Here is a 19,772-nt window from a genome sequence, read left to right on the forward strand (position 1 = left end):
CCCCCAGGCCTTAGTTTGCCTACCCATGGTCTTGGTGATCATTCTGCCTTCCAGTATGCAAGGTTCAGTTTTGAGCTGAGGTGTTCAATAGCTATCCACCCTCCTTGACAATACAATTTGTCATGCGCCTACCTATCCCAAAAAATGGAAACGAGGGCAGGATCCTGAGTCAGAGCTGCTTGTTTACAACACTTGGAAGTGGTAGAAACAACTGGGCTGAGGCTGGAGAAGGAAAGCAAGCTATCTATGTTTTTCTACTTTGTGGGTAGTTTTCGAGTACAGTGGTGTCTCGCAAGACGAAATTAATTCGTTCCGCGAGTTTTTTCGTCTTGCGGTTTTTTTCGTCTTGCGAAGCACGGTTTCGGAAAAGTTTTGGAAAAGCTTCAAAAATCACCAAAGTCTTCAAAAACCTCAAAAAAGGCTACCACACCGCGTGCTATGAGTTGCTCCTCGAAGTCAAGTCGCAACTGTATTAACAGTTTTAAGAAAAAGGAAACAAACTTGCAAGACGTTTCCGTCTTGCGAAGCAAGCCCATAGGGAAAATCGTCTTGCGAAGCAACTCAAAAAACCAAAAACCCTTTCGTCTTGCGAGTTTTCCGTCTTGCGAGGCATTCGTCTTGCGAGGTACCACTGTATGTGCTTTCTTTGGGTTGGTGCACAATATTCCTGTTTGGTTTTTTTTTGTAACATATGCAAACAAAACAAACACAATAAATATTTAACAACAACTGCTATGTATCGTCTACCAGAAATTGGCCAGGGATCCACTGGTCATACTTCTGCCAGTTCCCAAAATGTATGATGGAACTACACATGTGTCTTTAAAACTCTGTTTTGTTCAACAATCTCCTTTGGAGGCAATGCTGTATCATAGTTTAGAATAACAAGAATATGTATCGGGCTCACATGTTCCCCTCCTTACGCCTCTACTGCACTCCTCTAGGAGGAGCTTTTCCTCTCGTTTTTCATGCTAGCTTGTAACGATAACCGAACCCTCACAAACTGGGTCCAATGTTAACTTTACTGAAAGAAGTCAGCTTCAAACCATAGCATAGGAAACTGGCTGGTTTCAATTAATCATAGAGTTTAGCCACAGTTTAAACACACTGAACTGTGGTCAATCGAAAAATGGAAGCAGAATCTTCCATTTCCTCTTTGGCTCCGCTCCAGAGAAGAGCAAGGAAGTGTGTGAGCATGAGGCCAAATCATTCCTTCTTGCGGCACAAAAATATCTACTCGGCCTGCCTTCAGCTTTGTGCCTATTTATCTTGATGAACAGATGATAGAAAGCCGAAATCTGAATACCTTGCTCCAACGACAAGGTCCCCGTTGTCCAACACACAACAACACCAGATGGATTGAGCTGGAAGTCTGATTGTCTGTGTGCATTCCCCCTTTCTCCAGATCCTGAGCGATCGGTCTTCGCTAGTAGTAACAAAATCTAAAATAATGCAACGTTCCATTCATTAAATTGAGAAAGATGCAAATGTAAAGTCAGCTTTCTCTACACCAGTGACCCGAATTATGATCATACAAACACATTTAATACACATTACACAAACATAGCAATATATGTTATAAACTAGCTACAACTGTGGCTTTTGGAAAGGACCCCAAGGGTCATGTAGTCCAACCCCCTGCAATGCCGGAATCTCAACATGCTGTCCCCCATCCAATTTGAAACCTTACCATACCCTGCTTAGCTTTGCTAACGTGCTAGCCGTTTTATTGCTGTGCCACTAGTTTTCACTGTTCCATTGCAAGCCAATGGCTTGCATTTCAAGACTTGCCTGTGCAACTGAAAGCATTCCAGCTCACAGCCAGATGTGATTGCATGTGCAAACCCCTTCCCTTAGCAGCAGCACTTGTGCCTCAAAAATACCTCTCTCATCTTAAGAGCACCTTTGGATCAAATCCATCGGTTTGAAATAGGGGTAGGAAAAAACAAGGAGTCAAAGCCACCTGCCAATCAAGCCACTCCATGCTTAGCTAAAACAGAGGGTTATCATTATAGTTTATCTGATTGCGAAAAAAGCTGGAGAAATCTGTTATTTGTGTTTGTGAATAGAACTGACATCCTTTGACATCCTCTTCAGCCATCCATTGCAAGAATTTTCAAACTATGTTTAGGGAAATCTGGGGATTCCTTGGAATCCTAGGTTTCCTTAGCTGCCAGGTTTTATAAGAACTAAGCAAACCTGGCCAGCTCTGCACATATACTGAATGAACCCTCAATTGCAAGCCAAAACGGGGGTACTGTGCCAGATAAATTGATGTGGAGTCTTCTATGGAAGGGAGTTTGAAAACCATTACTCTAGTGCCAGTCAAAGAATTATAACTTACTCAGTTCTAAATCTACTTTTCATTAGAAGGCACAATCCTTTTTATAGCGTGTCTTTTTTTATATATAAAAAAAAGTATGTCTTGAGGACAGTTTCTTACCTTTACTTTGCGGGAAGACCGATATGCAGTATATATAATTGGTGTGGCCATAGTAAACCTCAAGACACTCTCCCGATACCTGCCACTTTCGAATGCTGGCATCATTTGCACAAGAAAGAAACTCTGTCTCACTTAAAATGGCTAAGCCCCTTACACAGTCTTCATGTCCTTTATGAAAGAAAAGATAGATAAAACGTAAGTCTCACTGAGAGCCTCTCCACATCTTATTGAAAGGTAATATTCTCTAGCCATGAAATGCTTTATAAAACCATGTTCTCATGTGGTGTACTGAAAAGTAGATCTCACTTTAAAATTACTAGTAGCAAGCCATGTGGTCAGGAACAGGGTCTTGCTACTCCCTGGTCAGTGAGATTGTCTCAAATATAGACCCGTTGTGTAAGTATCATTTGTGTAATTGTAGCCTCAGACTCATGGCCACTACCTGAGTTCCCTCTTGAAGACAGGAAGCTACGGCTGGCACATAACAAGATGGCTCAGTTTCTGCCCAAGCACAGGCTGCGGGGAAACATTAGACTAGTGGTTCAACATGAGCATTATGCAAAAACCTAAAAGGCACTGTACCCTGTTCAAAGCATAAGAGCATGAAAAGGAATCTTTAGTGGCACTGCTTACAGCACAGGACTGTCCTTTCACCAAAGGCATTTTAATAGATTCCTTTCCTAAATTTGTTACATGTTAGGGCGGTCAAATATTTTTCAGAGGTTAATCATCCACTTTTTAACTGATCTGTTTACATGGCAGTGGGACTACATACACACAGAGCTTGAATACAAGTATTGAGCTACTGAAGGGAAAGCAAGGTACATTGTTAATGGAAAGGCAAACTTTATATTCCCCTTCCTTTTCAGAGTGCACTTTCCTTGCAAAAACTCAGAAGCCATTGGCTCTGTCACTTTGCTGTTTCAGGACATCATCACTGCTGTGCCTGGCAAATGGCACCTCCAAAGAAAAATTACTATTAACAGCTTTCTGCTTCTGAGCAAAAAGAACTGCCCTCCCTCCCAAAATGGACTTGCTCAGTGTGTTAGCTTTGTACTTTGACCTGAGCTAAGTGTTCAGTTCCAAAAACTGCTCCAGCTAAGTGTTGACAGTTGGCTCTGCTAAGTTTCATTTCTTTACCCCAGCCTAAGCTTCTGTTCTTTGGCCACGCATTAAGTTTCATTTTCTTTTTCAACAAAAGTACTATGAATAGCTCCTGGCTCCTATCATGTGACTGGCTTGGCCCAGGTGATCTACATAACGAGAAGTAGCAGCTCCCATTTCCAGACCTTTTCACAGTGAAGAGGCAGTGAAAACCCATCAATGGGACTGTTAATGCTTTGGAATACCTTGACAGGTATATCTAAAAATTCTATCCACACACCCCAAATGTACCATATTCAGATAGCTATTATGCCAACAGCAAAAATCAGCCATAAAATAAAAACCACAAGGTCTCCAACACTTTGTAACCACAGATTTACAGTACAGTAATCCCATTTCTTTTTCATTGGGATGGCAGCAACTAAAACCATCCCAATGAAAAAGAAATGCAAGAAAGCAAAGTGGCTGTCCAACGAGGCCTTACAAATAGCGGGGGAGAGAAGGCAAGCAAAATGCGAGGGAGATAGTGAAGGATACAGGAAATTGAATGCAGATTTCCAAAGAATAGCAAGGAGAGACAAGAAAGCCTTCTTAAACGAGCAATGCAAAGAAATAGAGGAAAACAACAGAATGGGAAGAACCAGAGATCTGTTCAAGAAAATCAGAAATATGAAAGGAACATTTCGTACAAAGATTACCATAATAAAGGACAAAAGTGGTAAAGACCTAACTGAAGCAGAAGACATCAAGAAGAGGTGGCAAGAATACACAGAGGAATTATACCAGAAAGATATGGATGTCTCGTACACCCCAGGTAGTGTGGTTGCTGACCTTGAGCCAGACATCCTGGAGAGTGAAGTCAAATGGGCCTTAGAAAGCACTGCAAATAACAAGGCCAGTGGAAGTGATGGTATTCCAGCTGAACTGTTTAAAATTTTAAAAGATGATGCTGTTAAGGTGCTACACTCAATATGCCAGCAAGTTTGGAAAACTCAGCAGTGGCCAGAGGATTGGAGAAGATCAGTCTACATCCCAATCCCAAAGAAAGGCAGTGCCAAAGAATGCTCCAACTACCGCACAATTTCACTCATTTCACATGCTAGCAAGGTTATGCTTAAAATTCTACAAGGAAGGCTAAAGCAGTATGTGGACCGAGAACTCCCAGAAGTGCAAGCTGGATTTAGAAAAGGCAGAGGAACCAGAGACCAAATTGCAAACATGCGCTGGATTATGGAGAAAGCTAGAGAGTTCCAGAAAGACATCTACTTCTGCTTCATTGACTATGCAAAAGCCTTTGACTGTGTCGACCACAGCAAACTATGGCAAGTTCTTAAAGAAATGGGAGTGCCGGATCACCTCATCTGTCTCCTGAGAAATCTCTATGTGGGACAAGAAGCTACAGTTAGAACTGGATATGGAACAACTGATTGGTTTAAAATTGGGAAAGGAGTACGGCAAGGCTGTATATTGTCTCCCTGCTTATTTAACTTATATGCAGAATTCATCATGCGAAAGGCTGGGCTGGATGAATCCCAAGCCGGAATTAAGATTGCCGGAAGAAATATCAACAACCTCAGATATGCAGATGACACAACCTTGATGGCAGAAAGTGAAGAGGAATTAAAGAACCTTTTAATGAGGGTGAAAGAGGAGAGCGCAAAATATGGTCTGAAGCTCAATATCAAAAAAACTAAGATCATGGCCACTGGGCCCATCACCTCCTGGCAAATAGAAGGGGAAGAAATGGAGGCAGTGAGAGATTTTACTTTCTTGGGCTCCATGATCACTGCAGATGGTGACAGCAGTCACGAAATTAAAAGACGCCTGCTCCTTGGGAGAAAGGCGATGGCAAACCTAGACAACATCTTAAAAAGCAGAGACATCACCTTGCCAACAAAGGTCCGTATAGTAAAAGCCATGGTTTTCCCAGTAGTGATGTATGGAAGTGAGAGCTGGACCATAAAGAAGGCTGATCGCCGAAGAATTGATGCTTTTGAATTATGGTGCTGAAGGAGACTCTTGAGAGTCCCATGGACTGCAAGAAGATCAAACGTATCCATTCTTAAGGAAATCAGCCCTGAGTGCTCACTGGAAGGACAGATCGTGAAGCTGAGGCTCCAATACTTTGGCCACCTCATGAGAAGAGAAGACTCCCTGGAAAAGACCCTGATGTTGGGAAAGATGGAGGGCACAAGGAGAAGGGGACGACAGAGAATGAGATGGTTGGATGGTGTTCTTGAAGCTACCAGCATGAGTTTGGCCAAACTGAGGGAGGCAGTGGAGGACAGAAGTGCCTGGCGTTCTCTGGTCCATGGGGTCACGAAGAGTCGGACACGACTAAATGACTAAACAACAACAACAACAATCCCTAAGAGCAGCATAGAAAAGTGGGGGGAGGTATTCCATACACTTTTAAAGATTGCAAGCGACAAGGCCTGGCTAATTTCATAAGTGAAAGAATTCCACGACTGCGGGGCCACCACTGGCAAGGCTCATCATTTTAATTGTCTTCGATTTACTAGCCTTTATTGCATTTTCTCTTCCTCTAAGCTTTCAAGATAAAGAACCACACTAATTTCTACAAATGGAGTGGGGAAGAAGAAAGAACCATCAAAACCCAAATCCTAGAATAAAACGCAGGCCTCTTTAATTCTCCGGGTGTGGAGGCATATTGCTAAGTTGCGTGTATACACAGAAACTGTTTCAGCCAAGTACCTACCAGTAAAAGTTCTCTCGCATCGACCTGCCTTCCACAGCTTAATAGTTTTGTCAGCCGAACCAGTCAACATTAATCCTTGTTCAGGTAATATCTTCACAGCCCATACTGCTGCAGTGTGGCCCTATAAAAGTGAACAACATGAATGCTGATGGAGACAATCTACATTTTCTGAAGTGCAAATAATCATGATCTGCTGATAATGAACTCTTGTCACCAGCAGGGTTTCTGTACCTGTAGTGTCATCATGCATTTGTCATTCAACCAGACTTTGGCTGTCGTATCCCACGAGCCACTAAGCAGGGTGCCAAACTTCCCAGAGGAGAGGCTGCAAACTAGAACAGAAGATTAAATAAACATCGCCAAAATTCACATTTAATCTACTCCCCGATTTGCGTGAGCGTTGCGTTCCAGGACACTGTGCGCTTGTGTGAAACTGGATCACCCCGTTCCTCCCTTTTAGTGACATCTTTTATGACGTTTCCAGGTCACTTCAAAGTTCAGCGGTTTGCGCATGCGTGCCACTGTGCACATATCAGTCGCGCCTAAAACAGGGGTTGTGTGTAGCTGAGTGAGAAAAGGTGTTCTGATGTGCTAGCAAAGCAAAGCTACAGATTTTGGTCTATTTTCAGACGATACGCCATAGCAAATTTCACTAACCTAATTTTCATCCTTGGAAATACATGAGGCGATGAGAAGCTACCACAAACAACTGGAAAACAGAAGCAGCACTTTTGACTGAAAAAGTAAGGTTCTGTCTTCTCAGCTGTTAACAGATTGTGGAAAATATTTTTCTGTCTTGGCGACACTATCACCAGTCTTTCTTATGTCTTCATTAAACCAACTCCCAAGCCGTATCTCCTACCTCCAGGCCCATTTCCCTAGAGAACCTCTAAGGTGCTAAGAATGGTGGAGTGCTAAAGATACACCTCTTTGCCCTGGCTTTTGACACTTGAGAGGTATATTTCTAGGATGCACCTTATTTCTACAATTTCAAGGTTTTTAAAACTGTTTTTAATATTGTGCAATATTTCCTTTTACTATTAATATTGTATTTTAATTATTGTAACCTGCCCTGTGACCATAGTGTGATGGGCAAGTAATAAATTGTAATAACAATAACAATAATAATAATATAATGTAACATTTCTAAAGGTCATAATGTTTCAGAAAATAATGCTAACGTCTGCTCATGATAAAACTTTACAAATCAAGTTATTTCTTAGAACACATAAAACCAAGCGACTTTGAGTCATTAAGATTCCAAAAGCGGTATGTTGAAAATAAAATTTAAAAATCTATGTATTCTTACCTGTGTTTTTATGACCCTTAAGGACGTACAGAGGTGCAGAGTTGTCCAAAGCGAAAATGCAAATGTTGTTGTCATTACTGCCGGTGGCAATTAATCCACGTGGATAAAGCTCGCTTGGAGGGATGACACACACACAAGAAACAAAATTTGAATGGCCGCTCATGCAGTGCACTTCCGTAAATCCTCTGTTGAGACTGGAGACAAAAAAGAAACCAAAGTTTTTATGTTCCTGTAGTAAGGGAATCCTACCCGTTTAAAAAGCCAGGGAAAATCTATCTGGTATCTAAATGCCAATGTATGTTCTAGGCATACTGCAAATTTCAAAGGGTGAGCGCCCAATTTGCACCACTATAGCCAATTAGATTTATCACTGATCACATTAACACAAGCATTGGATTCATGCGCTCCTAACACCCCATGCATGTCTCCCCTCAGCCAGAAGGCAGAGGTTGGAAGCTTTTGTTTCCATTTTGACTAACTGGTGTGTTATGTATGAACTCATTCAGAGAGGTAGTTAGCTTTTAACTGTATTAAATAATTGTTGTTGTTATACCATTATTACAGTGGTACCTCTAGTTGCGGACACGATCCGTTCCAGGGTGCCATTCGCACCCCGAAAAGTCTGCAACTACAGCGGTGCTTCTGCGCAAGCACAGAGCACGATAGAACGCTTCTGCACACTTTCGGGTTTGCCACGGTCGCAAGCCGAAAATACGAAACATGAACCTAATGCAACATGAGGTATGACTGTATTCTTATAGTTCTTTTGAACCTGCTAACTTCAAATCATAGTTAATAATTCTGGCTTGTTCAGACAAACTTTAGTTAAGGCCAAGCACATTCACACATAACAATGAACAAGAGAAATCTTCCAGTCTGCTCTTCATGCCTGCTGTACCAGAGAAAGGGGGACGGAAATCATGAACAGGAAACTCACTCACATAACGCAAAACGGTGTTTTAGCATTACATCCAAATAAGCCATTGTGTTTAGACTTGGCCATGCATTAGTTGGCATGTCCAACAACTACATTCCGTCAGGGAATAACTGCAGTTATTCCTTTTTCAAAACATTTGTTTTTATGCACAACCTCAGTGCCACTTCAATTCAAGGTCTCCTCTAAAACATGGCAAGCAATCTAGCTTGATAAAATTGATTAAATTCTTCAGAATGTCTTTATTTAGTCTAAAAGACTAACCTTGTTTTGACGATAATCATCACTTCTCTGGAAGATTAGTTGCCTTTGTTTTATTTCACTTTAGGCCAACTTAGGAATCTTTACAATAAAATGGTGTTGCAATTCTGTGCATTCTCAGGGTTGCATCCAGTGGTGACTTTGACCTAGAAGAGCCACTGCTGCTTACACCTGATTTTTCCCAATTCCTCGTATCCATTAGCTGTTCCTGAGAGCAGGAAAATGGTATAGCGGGTTTCATTCGGAAGGAGGAATTGGTAAAACCAATTGTGCTAGCCTAAGTAACTCCAGTAATTCAAATCCACCATTATGATACAATCTATATCTTGAAAAATCCCTTCCAAGTTTAAAACAATGAGTGGTACTTTATACATAGGCTCAGACTTCATCTATATCAATTTGTGAACTGGTCTTGACATTTTAGGGAGTTCATTCATGATTTTATGGCCCTGATGAACACAGTTTGGCATATGTCAGAAAGCAACGTTTTCACACAGAAAAGTCCAAGAATGGCCTTAACAGTTACGGAGCTACATAAATAGAGCAAAGGGGCATTTGATGGATTACAACAGGCACGCCCAACTGGTAGATCACTGGCTCCCCACAAAGAAGCTTAAGAAGCTTGGCTCCCCTAAAAAAAGCTCAAAATGTTAGCCCTGCACCCCCCAAAAACTAGGGCTCTCCACCTTCCTAAAAAAAAGCTCAACAACTTTGACCAGAACCCCGCAAAAAGGGCGTGGATCATTGCCAGTCTTTAACTCTGTGACTAGATTGCAGTTTCTTGGAAGCTGGCCACCCCTGGTTTATAATAATTTACCCTAATGACAGCCACACCAGGCCTTGACTTTTTTTGGTAAGCAAAGGTACTGGGTTTGTTCAGATGAACAGCCATTGGTGTTATAGTCTGTGATGGCAATTTCTTTCAGTAGCTGTTTTAAATTCAGTGAGGACCATCCTGTATTATAATATTTTTAAAAAGGTTTAGGGATTGTAGCCCTCACAACACTGTTGCTTGCTGAAGTCTGTATTTGCTCTCTCTTACGTTCCCACTTGTAACTCCAAGGTACTTCTCAAGCTGTTCATGTGTTTTGTCCTGCTGCTACTGAGTGTACAATACTTTTCCTGCCACATCCAGACCCCAGCGCTAGAATGCTCCATGACCAGAAGAACCTGATCTTGTCAGTCAAACTGTGGCCCAATAACTCTTGGCACAAGGACAGATAATAAATTATATGCATGTATGTACATACCATGATAAACACATAGATACACACCTGCATATTAAGCCTACACTAAAGAAGAAAATCAACAATGCGCTCAAAGTGACCTAAGCTCAAAGATGTTTTTCACAAACTTATTTTTTTAGCTCGGGGTTCACAACAACTGCAGTCAAACCTCGGATCCCGAACACCTCCATTTTGGAACGCTTCAGCTCCTGGACACCTAAAGCCCGAAAGTAGATGCTCTGGTTCCCAAAGGTTTTTCGGAAGCTGAATGTCCGACACGGTTTTCGCTTGAGTGCAGGAAGCTCCTGCAACCAATCAGAAGCTGCGCCTCGGTTGTCTAACATTTTCGGAAGCCGAATAGGCTTCCGGAACGGAGTACGTTCGACAACCAAAGTTTGACTTAAATATTTCCTTCCAAGTTACCAGGCAAAGTGCTTGGAATGTGGAAGAGCCTATTTTTTTTATTTCATTTGTCTAGGCCACTAACCTACGACAACATGGAGATGTGCTTGAAGGGAGACTAGTCTGTGGCACAGCAGGTAACTTGCGAGCACTTGAGTATTGGCCACTTGCGACCAAGTGAAGATGCCTTGGCCGGCCCCTGACATCTCCACCATCTGGAAATCCAACTAATACCACAGCCTGTAGAATTCCATCCATTCTATTTTATCGGCACAATCAGAACAACTTTCAGGAACCAAAATGCTTTTTCTAAGCAGGAGCGGTTAACGTTATAGCTCATTGCTGTCGCTTGTCTTCACTTACCCCACCCCACTGCCCTGCTCACAGTTGTGAAGAATATTCCTACATTATGAAGGTCTGTGTCACCATTAAGAAAGAGAGGTAGGAATAAGCCAGTATATATGTGGACTCTCCCTTAATATGTGGACTCTCTCTCTTAATCTAGCTCAAGGTTGTCCTCTGAACTAGCCAGATGTTTAACTAAGAATCAATCGCAGTCAGTCCATCATTTGAAAAATAAGACTTTAGAGTCGTCTTGCCCAAAAATGGCATGTAGACATTACATTTTGGCAACTGCAACCTGGGTTTAAGGAGCCACTTGGCCCCTAGCTTATATATCTGAGTTTCTAACGCTACAGGTCACATAAAGAAATAAAGAGCCCATCACTTTAGAAAACCATTTAGATGTTTCAAATCACAAGCTGGCAACTTTCCTAATCTAAACAGTAACTTGTAAACATGTGGCACGATTCACAACTCGGATAACTACGGTGAGGGGGGAAAGTATTTGATCCCCCTGCTAAATTTGCCCATTTGCCCTCTGACGAAGAAATGACCAGTCCATAATTTTAATGGTAAGTTTACTGTAACTGTGAGAGACAGAATAACAACAGGAAAAACCCCAGAAACCCAGAAGACAAAAGTCAGAGATTGATGTGCATTATAATGAGTGAAATAAGTATTTGATCCCCTATCAACAAGCCACATGTCGGAGAGCAAACGGGCAAATTTAGCAGGGGATCAAATACTTTCCCCCCCCCCACTGTAGGTGGTCCTAATCCCACTGAAATCAAATGGTCAACTCATCACACCCATCAACAGTGTGATGCAGCAGCAAAAAAACTAATGCTATTCTAGGCTGAATCAACAGAAGTCATAGTACCACTCTATTCTGCCTTGGTCAGGCCACACCTAGAATACTGTGTCCATTTATGGGCACCACGGTTTAAGAAGGATGTGTGCAGAGGAGCGCAACCAAAATGATCAAGGGTCTGGCAACCAAGCCTTACGAGGAGCGCTTGAAGGAACTGGGTATGCTTAGCCTGGAAAGGAGGAGACAGGATAGCCATCTTCAAATATCTCAAGGGCTGTCACATGGAGGAGGGAGCAAGCTTGTTTTCTCCTGCTCTGGAGGGCAGGACTCAAACCCGTGGCCTCAAGTTACAAGGAAGGAGATTCCTGACTAAACATCAGGAAGAACTTTCTGACAGCCAGAGCTGTTTGGAACAGTCTCCCTCGGGAAGTGGTGGACTCTCCTTCCTTGGGGGTTTCTAAGCAGAGGTTGGGTGGCCACCTGTCGTGGATGCTTTGGATGAAATTCCTGTCTAGCAGGGCGGTTGGGCTAGATGACCCTCAGGGGTCCCTTCCAACTCTACGATTCCTTGGAGGCTTTTAAGCAGAGGTTGGATGGCCACCTGTCATAGATTTGAAGCATTTGAAGACAGCCTTGTTTAGGGAAGTTTTCAATGACTGATGCTTTAATGCAGTGGTTCTCAACCTGTGGGTCCCCAGATGTTTTTGGACTACAACTTCCATCAACCCAGAGCTCTGGCCTTGCTAGCTAGGGGTGATGGGAGTTGTAATCCAACAACATCTGGGGACCCACAGGTTGAGAAAAGCTGCTTTAATGTGTTTTTAATCTTTTGTTGGAAGCTGCCCAGACTGGCTGGGGAAACCCAGCCAGATGGGCGAGGTATAAATATTTAAATAACATTATTATTATTATTATTATTATTATTATTATTATTAAGATTCCTGCCTAGCAGGGGGTTGGACTAGATGACCCTCAGGTGTACCTTCCAACTCTACGATTCATTGGAGGTTTTAAAGTAGAGGTTGCATGGCCACCTGTCCTGGATGCTTGAGCTGAGATTTCTGCCTGGCTAGATGACCCTCGGGGGTCCCTTCCAACTCCACGATGCTAACTCACCCTCACCCCGCCTCCAAACGGAGCCAGCAACCGAGAGATCCTCCTTTCAGAGGATATCGAAACGGCCAAGGGAGGGCAAAGGCAGAGCAAAACTCCCCTCAAGGCTCCTTCCTTCCTTCCCCCCCTCGCCTTCCAAGACTGACCTGTCGGGCGCCCACAGCCGCGCCGTCCGGTCCCGGGACACGGAGACGAAGGAGCCAGCGGGGAAGGGAGAGCAGCTGAGGCCCCGCACGTCCAGCTCGTGGCCCACCAAGGAGCAGCGAAGCCGGTAGGTGCCCCCCGCGGCGGCCATCGCGAACAGCCCTCGAGCCCCCTGACACAGCAGCAGCAGCAGTGCCGGAGCCCGCCTCCTCCGCTTCCTCTCGCCCGCCCTCCGCCGGAAGCGCCGTCACCCCGCAGAGCGCCGGAAGAGGCGCGACGCCCAGAAGGCACCGCGGAGGGGTTGCAGGGAAGGACTACATTTCCCAGAATGCAAATGGACGCGTCGGGAGTCCTATAGGGGAGAACCTGGGCAGGTGGAGAGACTACATTTCCCAGAATGCTAATGGAGGTTCAGGTACCAGCCAGGGTGGCGCTGCGGGTGACGCCAAGGTTGCAGGTTCGATTCCCGGCGTAGGTCACGAAGTTCCCCCCCCCCAAACCTTTTCGAGCCCATTCTTTGGATTTAGTACCAAAAATTTTAAAAAAGCTCTCAACAATTTTTGTGTAAAAAAAGAGGTCAGGAATCTTACTTTTTGAAATATGGCAACCCTACTTGAGCACCATATATATATATATATATATATACACACACTCCATTTTGCCACACTAACCGTACCCAACTCTTAACACTTATTGGATTCCAAGTACCATGGGGGGGGCAATGGAGTGGCACACACGCGCACAAGACTCGTTCTTCTGCGCATGCGCCAAAGTGGGAGGTTGTGAGGCGAAAGCTGCGCGTAAATCTCGCGATGGAATACGGGAGCGTGAGGGAAGAGGAAGAAGCCGCTCTCGGCTTGGCGCCAGAGCGACTGCGCGGAGGGAGCGGCGCTGGGGGTTGGCTGGCGCGGTTGCTAGGTTACGGCTTGCCGTCGCGCGCGCGGAGAGGAGTTCGTGGATGGGAGGCAACCGTTAAATTAACGGGTCTCGTTAGCCCACTGCGCGTGCGCGCGAGGAAGGGTCAGGTAAGAGGAGCCGCGCAGGTTGGAGCGCGGATGCGTGAGTGCCGACCCTCACGACCCCTGTACGTGACATGCCTCAGCCCCTTCCCCTCCTACGATGGGCCCAAGTCCCCGCGTCACTCAGAAGGAGGCGGGGAAATGGTGCATGGAATTTAAGGCTGAGGGTGGTGGGCGTCACGTGTGAACGCTCTCCTTCGCGACACGCGTCGTCGCAAAGTGCAAAAAAAACAAGCGCCCAGTAACTCAGCCCTCCTCCAGGGAGTTTTTCTTTTAAAGGGGGGAGGCTGAGTTAAGGTTTGTTAAGGTTTCTGGGGAGTAAGGGACCGAGCTGCCCTTAGTATGTTGTTGGGCCATTTCTGGATTAATAAAAAATAAAACACATCATCAGGTTTGCTTTACAGAGGTTTTGCAATCTCTTCATGCCTGTATTACAGATACCCACAACATGTTTCTGTCGAAATAGTGCGGGGGGGGGGAGCTGCCACTCATCAATAAAAATACTTAACTGAGGTTCTGCCCCCCTCCCCCAAAAAAGCCTCCCCCCAACAAAAATCCTGGTTATACCCATGAAACAGTGACTTGTATCTTTTCATCAATTGCTAGTGTTGTGTTTAAGATACTGTGTTCCGTGGTTTCACCCCCTATTGTAATTTCATATATGAAATCACAGAACTGCAGAGTTGGAAGGGGTCACGAGGGTCATCCAGTCCAACCCCTTGTAGTGCTAGAATCTTTGGCCCAACGTGCGGTTTGAACTCGTGACCCTGAAATTAAGGGTTTCAAGCTCTACCAACTGACCTATCCCAGATTCATGTCTTTTATTTTCTTAATCTCAACCACATACGTCAAAGTTCTTTAGACTTTGCTCCATCATGAAATGATTCATAGATGATCTCTTACCCAAATATTGACTAGGCCACAACACCCATACAGTGGTGCCTCGCAAGACGAAATTAGTTCGTTCCACGAGTTTTGTCGTCTTGCGATTTTTTTCGTCTTGCGAAGCACGGTGTCGGGAAAGTTTTGGAAAAGCTTCAAAAATCACCAAAGTCTTTAAAAACCTCAAAAAAGGCTACCACACCGCGTTCTATGAGTTGCTCCTCGAAGTCAAGTCGCAACTGTATTAACGGTGTTAAGAAAAAGGAAACAAACTTGCAAGACGTTTCCGTCTTGCGAAGCAAGCCCATAGGGAAAATCGTCTTGCGAAGCAGCTCAAAAAACAAAAAACCCTTTCGTCTAGCGAGTTTTTTGTATTGCGAGGCATTCGTCTTGCGAGGTACCACTGTAGTTTTAGCAGGCTTGGTTCACCATGAGCTTACATTCCATGCTCAAGGACTGCAGGCAGATAAATTGTATTTTGATCTTCTGGCTACTGGACAGGGCTGGCTTCTAAATAATGACAGTGGTACATATGCATTTTATTTTATTTTATTTTTAGTCCTACCTCCTACTGAAGACCTAATTCTAAACAAGCATTTGATTCCCTAGTTACTGTGTTGAAGATAGCTGATCTAATGGGCATATTTACTCTGCATATATGGCATTATGATTCCAATTAAAAAGCTAAAGAAAATTCTTGTTTTATTTAAAATATTTTTCTTTATCCATGACTTAAAAGTTCTCTTTTAATACAGAGTACACATTTAGAGGATTCTAGTATGTAACGTAATACAGAATACACATTTAGAGGATTCTAGTATGTAATATATGTTTGTTTCTAAAGAGAAATTTGAAGAAAAGAGGAAAAAATGGCAAGTAATCACAAGCCTCCTACAGCCCGCCCGTCTTCAAGAGCAGGACTAGGCCTGGGAGCCAGACCTCCCTCATCCTCACTACGGCCTCCATCCGCAGCTCTACTTGGAGGAGGAGTAAGTTAAAATAAATGTTTTTAAAAACCTACTCTGTTTGACAAGTGATACAGTTTCATTGAAGAGTTTATCTTCATTTTCTGATTCCTAAGCTAGAGCCTTTTCTCTCCAGTGCAGATTACTTTGTTATTGTCTCCGGACATCATAATATACACACTTTGTGGATATTGTTTAGCATAAGGGATTGTGTAACACAAAGGGATGAGTGTCTGCTCCAAGGATTTTATCATCTAAAAGTAGCAGCTAAAAACCAGTCTATTCTCACAGGTTTTTGGCATTTTATTTTTCTATTTATCTCCACTGCTTTTTGTGGCTCACACTCCCGTTCCTTTTCCTTTTAGTTTATAAGCTTGTAGGCAGGGCTTCTGTGTTTGGGTGCTCGACGTGCTTATTGATAGCTTTATCTTGTTATTAATTGCTACAACAGTGGATTGGATCCTAACATGTGTGATAGAATCCTTATGGTTAGTGGTAGTGAATTGCAGCGGAGCAGAAGGGTTACTCTTTCTCCAGCATCAGCCACTTTATCCCTTTTCAGGGTTTCAAAATCACCTCCTTCTTGAAGCTGCTTTTACTTTACAAAAAGTTTGTGGGTCCTATTAGGTATATGAGAGTCTTTAGGGTGAAGCTGTTAAATTAGGACCTTTGAGACCAGGGTTCAGATCCTCAGTCAGCTATGAAACTTCACTGGCTGACCTTGGGCCACTCATGCACACTCAGTCTACCTCACAGGGTTATTGTGAGGATAAAATGGGAAGGAGGACTGTCACCACCTCAAGCTCCTAGGAAGAAAGGTGGAATATAAATGTAACAAAAAATGTGTGTGCCATGTCATTTGGTTTCATTTAAATCTCAAGACCTCGGCCAGCTTATTGATAAGTAGATAGACTAGTTTTCTGATCCTCAGAATGACTGCATTCATTATTTTTTCTACCGATTCTGTTTTCGGTGTTAGATCCCTCCAGGAACATCAAGACCTGGTACACGTGGTGGATCCATAGGTACTGGTGTGGTTTTGTCCTCCCAGATTAAGGTTGCAGACCGTCCAGTGACGCAGCAAGGGCTGAGTGGAATGAAAACTGGAATGAAAGGTATTTTAAGATATGAAGGCATACAAACATTGAATAAGTTAGTCTTGTGCCTGTGATTATAAGGGGAAACAGCAATACACTTTACAGTGGTTTTGGCCTCATAGAGACATGAAATGTGTCAGAACTTAGGACAAGGCAAAGCAATTTTTTTAAATCAAAGCTCCATCCTGACGTAAGGGCAGAACTGAGCCAGCATCTGTGAAATCTCAGGTGGAACTTGGAAAGCTGGAATAGCACCAGAAGCTTTAAACCTAGACAGGTCCTATACTGTTCAGAGCATATGACATTACATCATGGATTATTTAAGAGAATATGTACATTACATTATTTACAGAGGATTTATTTATTTATTTATTTAAGCCTCTCTCTGTCTCTTTATGGTGATTTTACCACCTTGCATGAAAACAACCACTGGATTCTTTAGTAATACAATTGTTTCTCATTGTACTGTGGTGTCGGGTAATAATTTGACACTTTTTATTTGTTAGGTCCACAGAGACAAATTATGGATAAATCCTATTACCTGGGAGTGCTCAGGTATGTGGCAGTTATTTGTCACCAGTGTTTGTGCTGTTTTTATATGATTGTGTCAAGAGCTACTGCCTTATTGGCAGTAATTAATTGGCTGTCAGCTTGATCATGCCTAGCTTGCAGTGTTTGGCAGGGACGATAGAGGTTTTTTAGCTCATGGCTCCTTAGCAGTAGCTCTTCCTCCTTTCATAGTCCAGCCAGCCCATTTTTCCTGCACTCAGCACAGGTATAGAGGACTGGCCTATGTTTTGTTTCACGCTTGTCTTATCCCACTGCCTTCCCTACTGTTTGTCTGTACCAAATGCAGGCCTTTCCTTCCAATTATTTCCTGTTTGCTGGAGTAGATACTTGTGACCAATGTCCAACTGACTTTCTTTGCTTTACTGGGAACCTCACTGCTTCTAGTCACCCAGCTGTGCTCCACACAATCTGATTCGGAATCAGCATAGGGTTAAAACTACTTTTTGAAGTTGAGGTGAAAGAGATTTGTGTGGAACTTTCTACCTTCAGAAGTGCTGACCAAAGGAATGGTCAGGTCACTTAACAGATTAATACTTAACTGGCAAGTTGTCAATAGCAGGTCAAGTATAAACACAACTCTAAAATATTAGGGTTGGCTTCAGCTAATGAGTCCATTAGCAAAAGCCCACACAAGGACTTCCACTTGTGCGTTGGGGTTCCCACCGCCTCCCTTGCACCCCCCCTTACAAAAAACCAATCTGTTGTAGAAAACAACTATACTGATCACTATGTAGCTATTTTTAAAATTGGATTCAGCATCTGAAGGCTCCTAAACAAACTCTACCTTGAGGAGTTGTGCTGCCTTGCAACTCATTTGCCCACCTAAAGGATAAAGTAGCATATGTAGTGCACAGAACTTGCACCCGTCATCTTTGGGGTAGTCCTCTTGCCTCCTCACTCTCTTCCCAGAGTGACCTTCCCAAAAAACCACTAGATACTGAGCAGAGTTTTAGCATTATGTGGGCCTTTAGAAATGTATTGTATAAATTGACTAGGCTGCACTGGGCCATAAAGATTAAACCAGACACCCTTTTTATTAATAGCTTTTGATTGGATTGAAGAAACAAAAACAAAGACAGTCATACAATGCAAAGAAAATTGTAATTCATCAAGACGTGTTCTCTGTGTACAACTGATGAGGCGGGGGGGGGGAAATGTCTGGTAGTCCAAACCAACCCATTTGAGCAAATAGATTTGTATCAAGAGTCCAGATATCAAGGAATTCACCATCTTTCTCGTGTTTATGGAAGATCACCTTCTCATATGCTGCCAGCTGAGTCATGTTCTCTGCCCACTGTAGGATTAGGGACTGATGAACTAGACATTTATCCAGTACTGATGAACTAGACATTTATCCACCATAGGTGCCCTTAGAAGCCAGTTAAATTGTCCCTCTGTCAGGTTCCAAAGGACTGGTGCATAATTCAATAAATCACCGACACGTGCAAATCTGAAGAGGTGTCCAAAACCATATTTATGTGTCAGATGACCTCTGACTCAAAGCCTGTGGCTTTAGAACAGGCCTAAATTATACTTAACATAAGAACTATTTTTTTCCTACAGGAGCAAAATAAATGAACTCACCGCAGAAATTAACAAGCTTCAGAAAGAAATTGACATGTATAACCAGGAGAATTCTGTCTACCTATCTTATGAAAAAAGGTGAGATAGATTACACTTATTGTCATAGTATTGTAGAGTTGGAAGGGACCCTGAGGGTCTTTAAAAACTTTTGTGTTAATTAAAGTCAGTGGAATCATGTACACAAGTAAATTTGGATTGGAAACAGCAAGCTTGCAACTTATGTAGGGTTTACGTTCCAAGGATCATGCCTAAAGTCAAAATTACATATACAGCGGTACCTCGTTTTGAGTCTGCCTCGTCAAGCGTCCATTTTGTTGAATGTCTGTGGCAAACCCAGAAGTACAAGAACAGGTTACTTCCATGTTTGTCACATGCACAGAAGAACTAAATTGCACTTTGTGCATGAGCAAAAGCACAAACGGCTCCACATGCATGCGCAGAGTGGCACTTTGCCGTGTGTCATTTTTGTCTAGTGTCCAGGGCTCCGGAACAGATCCCGGTCGCAAAACAAGGTACGACTGTCGTCAGAACACATTGGGTTCAATGGCAGGTGGAATTGCCAAAGTCTTTTTTCCTGGATGTCTGCCCCCATTTATTTATTTAATTATTTGCCCAGCACATAAAGCTTCATGCATGCAAGTTAAATACATGTAAGTTGCAGGCTTACTGTATGGTGAAACTTGAGACTTGCTTTGATTACATTTTATCACATAAGCTATGTTGTATAGTAACTATTCTTTTCCTGTTCTCTTAGGGCAGAGTCTTTAGCTAGTGAGATCAAAGAGTTTCAAGGACAACTAGCTGATTACAATATGGTATGTTATTGTTTATATTGCTAATATTTATA

The 19,772-nt window shown here is 43.1% G+C and overlaps 2 protein-coding genes across 6 annotated transcripts in view; one reads left to right on the forward strand and one right to left on the reverse strand.

Moving 5' to 3' along the window:
• Positions 1-13,051, reverse strand: part of PLAA (phospholipase A2 activating protein) — a 30,442-nt gene extending 17,391 nt beyond the window's left edge. Inside the window, exons 1-6 of the mRNA XM_080987813.1 lie at positions 12,811-13,051; positions 7,576-7,769; positions 6,498-6,598; positions 6,267-6,387; positions 2,444-2,611; positions 1,307-1,442 (exon numbers count right to left, since the gene is read on the reverse strand). Coding sequence (XP_080843939.1) covers positions 1,307-1,442; positions 2,444-2,611; positions 6,267-6,387; positions 6,498-6,598; positions 7,576-7,769; positions 12,811-12,959 — 869 coding nt within the window. The 5' untranslated portion in view covers positions 12,960-13,051. The remainder of the gene's footprint in view (positions 1-1,306; positions 1,443-2,443; positions 2,612-6,266; positions 6,388-6,497; positions 6,599-7,575; positions 7,770-12,810) is intronic.
• A 601-nt stretch (positions 13,052-13,652) lies between these two features.
• IFT74 (intraflagellar transport 74) overlaps positions 13,653-19,772 on the forward strand; it is a 42,436-nt gene continuing 36,316 nt past the window's right edge. Inside the window, exons 1-6 of one of the 5 annotated variants that reach the window (XM_080987815.1) lie at positions 13,653-13,892; positions 15,554-15,698; positions 16,654-16,789; positions 17,278-17,326; positions 18,905-19,003; positions 19,680-19,740. In XM_080987815.1, coding sequence (XP_080843941.1) covers positions 15,579-15,698; positions 16,654-16,789; positions 17,278-17,326; positions 18,905-19,003; positions 19,680-19,740 — 465 coding nt within the window. In that variant the 5' untranslated portion in view covers positions 13,653-13,892; positions 15,554-15,578. Of the gene's footprint in view, positions 13,893-13,950; positions 13,972-15,504; positions 15,699-16,653; positions 16,790-17,277; positions 17,327-18,904; positions 19,004-19,679; positions 19,741-19,772 lie in introns of those variants that run through there. The other 4 variants (XM_080987818.1, XM_080987816.1, XM_080987817.1 and 1 more) reach the window with 4 other exon arrangements.

Source organism: Podarcis pityusensis, assembly GCF_964106645.2.
Source record: "Podarcis pityusensis genome assembly, chromosome: 17".
Taxonomy (NCBI): Eukaryota; Metazoa; Chordata; class Lepidosauria; order Squamata; family Lacertidae; genus Podarcis; species Podarcis pityusensis.